This window comes from Zalophus californianus, chromosome 9 (assembly GCF_009762305.2).
Source record: "Zalophus californianus isolate mZalCal1 chromosome 9, mZalCal1.pri.v2, whole genome shotgun sequence".
Lineage (NCBI taxonomy): Eukaryota > Metazoa > Chordata > Mammalia > Carnivora > Otariidae > Zalophus > Zalophus californianus.
The window spans coordinates 37,978,243-37,986,071 of record NC_045603.1 but is presented as its reverse complement, the minus strand read 5'-3'; the positions used below and the strand labels follow the sequence as shown (position 1 = coordinate 37,986,071).

Sequence of the window (7,829 nt, the reverse complement as noted above, 5' to 3'; positions counted from 1 at the left end):
AGAACTTGAATCTAAAGGCAAACCCCATATTTCTAATCACTGTAAATTTCCTAAAGAAGAAAAAGTCTACTTTATATATCCTTCACTCTGTTTGTTGCCTCATTTATGGATAGATATTTGTAGGCATCTATTGTCTTTTTCTGGGATGTATGGTGACCAACTCGTTCTGATTTGCATGGGATTTTCCAGTTTTAGTGCTGAAATTCAGGGCCCCTGGGTTCCCATCCTAAGCAAACCTACACGAGTCGGTGACCCAGCTGGTGACCCACCAGGAAGCATTACTTAACCTGGAAAGATTCTAATGGTTCCTGAATCTTGCTCCCAAATTCATAAATCTGAATGAAAAATAATGGCGGGTACCAACTTATGAAGAAAACTTCATTTTTGTAAACACCAAGAAATGAGTGTTTCGCAGGTAGAGGAACATTCATTGTCTCTTTCCCTGGAAATTATGGCCTAGAAAATAAGAAATGAGCAATAGCCTCTTAACAGTATCTTTTGCAGTCAGTGCCTGAAGTGAACACAAGTTTTGTGAAAGTTGTGTTCTAGTCCCAAATGGAAGGGAATCAGGGCCGGCTGAAAGCAGAGAGCACACAATATATTTGTTAAAAGATCTGAAGAGCGGCCTGTCTGGTCCCTCTTTGGCCTGGCTTACACCCGTGCCTTAGCTGTTTTAAAAGGGCAGCCAGCTCCCTAGGAGCCATTTCCCCGCATCGCCTCTCACTGCCGCCCCCTCTGGAGACAGCGCAGGACCTGCCTTTAAAATCTTCCCTGTTCCTCTGCGTGGAGCAGAGGAACCCTTCTGCCCCTCCCCCGCGTTCTCTCAAGTGACTCGAATGTTCTGTCAGTCTAAGTGCAAAACTATTTTTACCACAGTGTTGGGGAATCTCTGGGCACAAACTGTCTGCAGATTAGGTAAATTACAGGTGCTGGGGTTCATGTTACTCATCGGGCCGCCACAAGTTTAAAGCAATAATCTGCCTCTTCTGAATTTTCCCTTTTGGTCAGCGGACCTTTCCTTCACGCTCTATTCTCTTGGCTCTATTCTCTAGGCCTCTCAGGGGCCTTGCTAGTTGACTCTTCTTCTTCCACAGGCAGGCTGGACCAGGTTCTGTTCATCCTGCGTCTCTCCTTTCCCGCCCCCCTCCCCCCTTTTCTTCTGTCATTTTTTCTCTCTTCTTTCTCTTTTCACGGCTGCTTCTGTCTGGCTCTCAGTCCTCCTTCCTCAGCTATAACTGAAACAGCTTTCTTTGAATCCAGCTATGCAACAATATAGCCAAATTCCTCAGATATGACCCACACAAATCTCTTCACCAGTTTCTGACAAACTGTCACCTGTGACCATTTCTTCCTGGAACTTCCTCCTTCTGTGACCACCATCCCAACCCACAGGTTTGCTAAAAATCTTCAGCATGTTCCCTGGAAATATCAACCCCACATTCAGGGACTTCCATCCCCAAACCATCCTTTCTCAAGCTTCCAGTTCATGATAGACTGGTCATTGAATGCTAGCTTCGAACCACACTCTTTCCTCCAAAGTTCCTAGTTCCGTTACTCATTTGTGTGATTTTTTAAATTAGCATCTATCCCCCAGGTAACTGGAGATTTGTTGAGGGCATAAATACATGAAACACTGTTACTGGAGTCACTAGGTTCAATATTTTCACTTCCACTATACCATTAACATCAATCAGTCCTTAAATTCCTCTTAAATATCTGTCTCACAAAATCTAGGTATTTCCATTAATTCACTCCAGCTATTTCAATCAGAGGCCTTATGAACTGAGTAGGGGAAGGGGGGAAAATAACATTTGTTGAGTGCGTATTCCTTATCATGGACTCAACAATTAATTATTTCATTTTAGGCGAAGGACATGCCTGTGATGGATGTGTTACATATGCCAGTTGATCTCTTATAAAAATGAAGCTCAGAATATATAATGAAGAATGCTTAGAGGGGCGCCTGGGTGGCTCAGTCAGAAGTCACCTGCCTTCGGCTCAGGTTCTGATACCAGGGTCCTGGGATGGAGCCCTGCTCAGGGGGAGTCTGCTTCTCCCTCACCCTCTGCGGCTACCCGTCTGTCCCCAGCTCGTGCTCTCTCTCTCAAATAAATAAATAAATAAAATCTTTAAAAAAAAAAAAAGATTTAAAAAGAATGGCTAGAACTTGGATTCTGTCTCACGCCAAAGTTGTTTTTCTACTGCTTACATCACCTTCCCAAAGGCTCATAGCTGCAATCCACCATTGACTGAGGAGCGATAATCCTTTCCCTCCCACTCCTTTTCACAGAGAAGAACTGGATACGGTCAGGCTTTTGTGGAGATGATGGGAAGAAAATGCATTTGCAAATAACTAAGCATGAAGTAAGAATAACAAGGCGGTAAACTGTTTGAAAACTCTCAATTTTATCTCTAACCTAGTTTCAGATTTTGTTATGAATGAACTCTAGGCCCCTGAAGTGAAAAATTGATCCTTAATATTATTATTCTCTCATTGCTAATAAATTGTCCATAATTTTTAAAAATGCATTTGCACTTTTTAAAGTTTGGAGGATTTCGGTTTACACAAACCTGTTTGGACCACTTGTCAAGGTCTGTGTCTCCCAAGTTCTGCTGAGAAATAATGCAATTACAGGCCTCTCATATTCTGTAAACAGTCTGAGTTCCAAGAGTTCACCAATTAGTTGTTTGGAATCACTGCCTATTTTCCCATTATCTAGTGTAGTAATGGGTGGTTATTTCCCAAGCTGGCATTTCCTTTTCCTCTCCTCCCACCTGCACCCCCAGCCCCCAAAACAATAACAAAAGAAGGGAAAGCATATTTCAACCAAGGTGAACAACAACACTAAATTTTATTGGCCCGAGTTCTAGAGAATGTTGGGAAAGGGATTTTATAATTTAATAAGGAACAACAATTCTGTAGTAAAGTTTGAATTCACAAAGAAATGCCACCCCTGTCTGGGAGGTTAATATTGATCAGCACCTCAAAGCTTTTTCTACTTTCTAGAATCTTTTCTTTCTACACTTTTAAATCGCTGTTTCTCCAGTGACAACACTTGAGTGAGGGAAAAATAAAAAGGAACGTGCTCATTTTCACATTCTTTAGCAGGTTCATGATGCGTAGACTCTCCAGCGTCTATCTCTCTTAAAATTGATAATGAGTCTAAGAATGGTACCACCTTAATGTTCCTTCTATTTTTCAAGCAACAAAATTCCCTAGAAGTGCTATTTTTCTTATCTCATTTTCTGCCTACACCTAATTCCATCAGTGAAAGTACTTTTATAGAATATGCAACATTTCTGAAGTGATTTTAAAAACTTAATCTTCATCACTACCTTTGAGTGTATGACATCTTTAGTCACTCTATCGTAAGGATAAAAAAAGTGAGAATTTGAGATATTAGAGTTGATGGAGGCTTCACAAGCTAAAATGGCTGTAACCTAAGCCTTCCACACCCCAAATTGAGGGCTATTTCTCACATTTTTAATCTCTTCGTCGTTTTCACTCACCCTTCTAGATTCAAACTCCATGAGAAAAGGGATCATTTTTTACTGTTTTATCCTTATCCCCAAGGATAAGGCACTTAGTAGGTACCCCCAAAATCCTGAATAAAAAAATTTCAGTTATTGTTATCTTAACTACCTTAGCAATAATGTGATATACTTTTACTGGTTAAAAATGACTTTTCAAATTGCCTACACATTATAAGATGCATCATGCAGTGTGGTTAAGAGCAAAGGATAATTTTCCATAATGGATGTTAGAGTATACCCTGAGTTGTTGGGGCCTCCAATCTGCTGTCTTAACTGCTGATATTAGCAACCAGCCCTGACAAAAATAGGAGAAAATGTCACAAAAGAGGTAATGGCTTCGTATTATTCTTCCCTGTGTTTCCTACTTTTCCAAAAACATAAAAATGGTTCTCAAACTTGAGAGGAAATTATTCAGCTGCACAATAACAAAAACATAAAAACAGCCCAAAATGTCAGAACATAACACCTGAAATCTTGTCTCAGTAAGAAAAGGCTATGAAGAATTATCTTCTGGAATGAGTGACTTGACTCAAAAATGTAGCTAGTTCCTATATTGATCATTGATCCCTTATACTGTCTTCACTGTATTCATCTAAAAAATGAAATCATAGTGAACACAGCCTATAATTATCCCTACTTGGGGGTAGAACAGGAAGACCTTATGTCTACTTTTTCAGGAACTGACTATAGAGGCGAAAACCAAGGTTGACTGTCATCACAAAGGCCATTTATAAGCGAAGGGTGTCCTTCCAGAGCTTGGGAGGGAAAAGGAAAGGAAAGGGAAAAGAGAAAGGAAAAAGAAAAGAATGCAATAATAAAAGAGGGGGGGGGAAAACCCCTCTCCAACAGCTATGCTTTATTTCCCTCATACGAAATGGTCTTAGCCCTATACATAGCCTTGTGCTTTAAGTGCTAACTAATGTTCATCAAGCAGCTTATATAAGGCTATGTGATTCACATGCATGACACCATTTGAGTCAACCCTCGATAAAATTCTATAAGACAACTGCTTGTATCTTGGAACAATACAGAGCTAGTACTTGTCTATGTGCACATAAATAGAAATTAACTTAGCTAGGACTTGAAGGGAGTTCTTTTAAATCTAGAAATGCTGTCCTTCATCCCTATATTGTACTGCATTCCTGACCACTATGCTGTGTGTGTTGGACCATGGCGGGCGGCGATTAAAATGTGTATTCCTTCCTTTTGCCTTGGTTGCCTCCTTTCTCACCTGAATCCTATGAAACAAGTTTTTTTTTTTGAGTCAATGTATATCAAGAATGCAAACAAACAAGCCATGAGCACAGTGTGCAGAGTAGGAGACAAAACGGAGGCACCTTGGGAGGGGGGTGCAGAGAATTTTGAAATATCAAGTAGCTACGGTGTGAGTCTTGTTTCCACTAAAACTATTTTTAAAAGAGAAGTGATTCCATGTATTGCAACCCCATCCTCTGTCCCACCCCTTACCTCATTGGTATGACTGCTCCGCCATGGAGGGGTACAGAATTCAGATCTTGATTGCCACCCCCCCAAAAAAAGATAGCCAGAGAAGGAATCTGAGCACCCTCCAGCCACCCCTCCAGCTCCCAAATCATCTTACAGCCTTAGTAAAAGAGAGGAAAGAGATTTACCTGCTGCTACTGAGGCTGAAGCCTGAAAGTCATGTATAACCTTTGAAGGACTGTAATGGTTTTAATCACAGGAATAGCATCTTTTTGACAGGCGGGACAGAGAAAAGAGCTGAACCACTCTGCAAATATTAACCAGGCTATTTTGGAGCAATGGCTATTGCCTCTGAAATCTTTCATCATGGGTCTATACTTAGAATTCAGATGAGCCTGGGGGAGGGGAATGGAGCAGTGTAAATCCCCAGTTGTTTTGACGTTGTCCGGTAAACAGGTTAGCATCTAAACTGTCATAAATGGAAGCATTCGGTGCTTTATTTATATTGTAGGATTCTCTCGGAGTTATTTGTTTTAACCTGTTCTGCATACAGATTGTCCCATTGTCCTGGAGGTGATACTTCTCAGTTTTCTCTCAAACTAGCTATTCTGGAGAGCACTGTCTGTGATCACATTGGGAGACTGATGCTCCATGACAGCTAAAAGTTGGATTGAGTTTCAGGAGCTACTATATATAAAGCTGGGGCGACTTATGTCACCGCACTAATTAAATGCCATCTGGGTGGTTCCTCTGGGTTTTTGAGCCCATCACCCAGTTCAGACCAAGTCAGAGGCCTAGGAGGAGAACATGATGATGGACCTTTTTGAAACTGGCTCCTATTTCTTCTACTTGGACGGGGAAAATGTTACTCTGCAGCCATTAGAAGTGGCAGAGGGCTCTCCTTTGTACCCAGGGAGTGATGGTACCTTGTCCCCCTGCCAGGACCAAATGCCCCCGGAAGCTGGCAGCGACAGCAGCGGAGAGGAGCACGTCCTGGCGCCCCCAGGCCTGCAGCCCCCCCACTGCCCAGGCCAATGTCTGATCTGGGCTTGCAAGACCTGCAAGAGAAAATCTGCCCCCACTGACCGGCGGAAAGCTGCCACTCTGCGCGAGCGGAGGCGCCTAAAGAAAATCAACGAGGCCTTCGAGGCACTGAAGCGGCGGACTGTGGCCAACCCCAACCAGAGGCTGCCCAAGGTGGAGATTCTGCGGAGCGCCATCAGCTACATTGAGCGGCTGCAGGACCTGCTCCATCAGCTGGATCAGCAGGAAAAAATGCAGGAGCTAGGGGTGGACCCCTTTAGCTACAGACCCAAGCAAGAGAATGTAAGCCCAGATGCTGCAGGGGCAGGGGAATGCTCCGGCTGATTAGACGCTTTCCTTGGGGCCTTAACCTCCAGCTGCTCCGTCTCCCTTCCCCTTCCCCTTCCTCGCCCGCCCCTCCCGCCCCTTCTCCAGTGAACCCCCGGTGACCCGTGAACTCGGGGTGCCTGCAGTAGGCAGGAAATTCGTCCCCGGCCTGAGGAAGTAGGGGAGACACCTCCACAGAGCCTCCCCACTCCCTGCCCGGAACCGATGTTTCTTTCCTAATCTTCTGCGGCCTCGGTTTTTCTCCAGCTTGAGGGTGCGGATTTCCTGAGCACCTGCAGCTCCCAGTGGCCAAGCGTTTCGGATCATTCCAGGGGGCTCGTGATAACTGCCAAGGAAGGTAAAGTAAAAGAAAGGGCACCGGGCTGTGCTGGAGAATATCCCGGGAAAGGGCCTGGGGTGAAAGGGTAGAAAGGGCTCGGAGCGGCGGCGGGGGCGAGCGCGCGGGGACCGGGGTCCTCCCGCGCTGCCTCAGCGGCCTGGCGCAGGGCCCGCCCTGCCTTGTTCTTCCTTCGTCGGGGGTGCTATACTTGTGTGTTTTTCTTTTTCTGCGCTCAGGAGGGGCGAGCATCGATTCGTCAGCCTCGAGTAGCCTTCGATGCCTTTCTTCCATCGTGGACAGTATTTCCTCCGAGGAACGCAAACTGCCCTGCGGGGAAGAGGTGGTGGAGAAGTAACTCGCAGCCCGAGCTTGGGATGTTCTCCGCGCCGCCGGAGGACGCCTCCCTCCCTCCCTCCTTCTTCTAATCCTGTAGCTTGGGTCACATTACATTAATATTTAGGAACCCAGGCCCAGGAGTTTATGAAAGGAAAGGAGACCTGTTCACAAGGAAACGTCTCAGAAACTGTTGTGCACGCTCAGATGAAAAAGCCTTTCGGCTTTGGGCTTTTGCTGTTGGAACCGCGAGTGGCTTAGCTCTAGCAGCCTGACTTTGTGTTTGTGTGGCTAGCTGTGTAACCTCTTACTTTTATTCCGGTGACCCTTTTGTGCCATGTTCAAGAGAAGTTCATTCCTGTCCGAAGCGAAGTGGGAACGTTGCATCGAAATGTTAGTGGTATTGAATGTATTTTTGTAAATATCCTTAGTACTTTCATTTTTTATGTAAACCCAAGAAATATATTTTAAATGTGGAGTGATGGATTGCATATAAAATGTGCGAGGATCCTGATATTGTAATATTAAAAAAATAAGTTTCTTTATGAACAAAGTTGGTCCCAATTTGATTCAACTGAAAAAAATATGTTTGGGAGCAGGTGCACATAAATAAAGAGAAGTCATATTTTAACTTAGATGCCACACAAGCCCATTTGTTTGGGTGTGTTCTTAAAGGCTGACTGAAAGGGAAGAAATTGGGTTGTTTTCCTGTGTCTGAATTAAACTGTTCACTTTTCTATCTCATACAGACCTCACACTTGTGGTTAAAAGTGAAGAATATCCAGGAGGAATCTTCCCTCTTCCCCTTTATCACCATCTTTTTTATGTT

At 44.1% G+C, this 7,829-nt stretch overlaps 1 protein-coding gene across 1 annotated transcript; it reads left to right on the top strand.

Annotated features, from left to right (window-relative positions):
• The first annotated feature begins 5,780 nt into the window (after nt 1-5,780).
• Nucleotides 5,781-7,040, top strand: MYF6 (myogenic factor 6). Its single transcript, XM_027595382.1, has 3 exons — nt 5,781-6,303; nt 6,595-6,685; nt 6,904-7,040. Exons 1-3 carry the CDS (start codon nt 5,785-5,787, stop codon nt 7,020-7,022), a joined length of 729 nt encoding a protein of 242 aa, XP_027451183.1. The 5' UTR covers nt 5,781-5,784; the 3' UTR covers nt 7,023-7,040.
• The last annotated feature ends 789 nt before the right edge of the window (nt 7,041-7,829 follow it).

Excerpts from the sequence above, each read along its gene's own strand:
- MYF6 (XM_027595382.1), top strand. The coding sequence starts at position 5,785 with ATGATGATGGACCTTTTTGAAACTGGCTCCTATTTCTTCTACTTGGAC. Across the intron at positions 6,304-6,594 it reads ACAGACCCAAGCAAGAGAAT|CTTGAGGGTGCGGATTTCCT; the intron begins GTAAGCCCAGAT and ends GTTTTTCTCCAG. Across the intron at positions 6,686-6,903 it reads CGTGATAACTGCCAAGGAAG|GAGGGGCGAGCATCGATTCG; the intron begins GTAAAGTAAAAG and ends TTCTGCGCTCAG.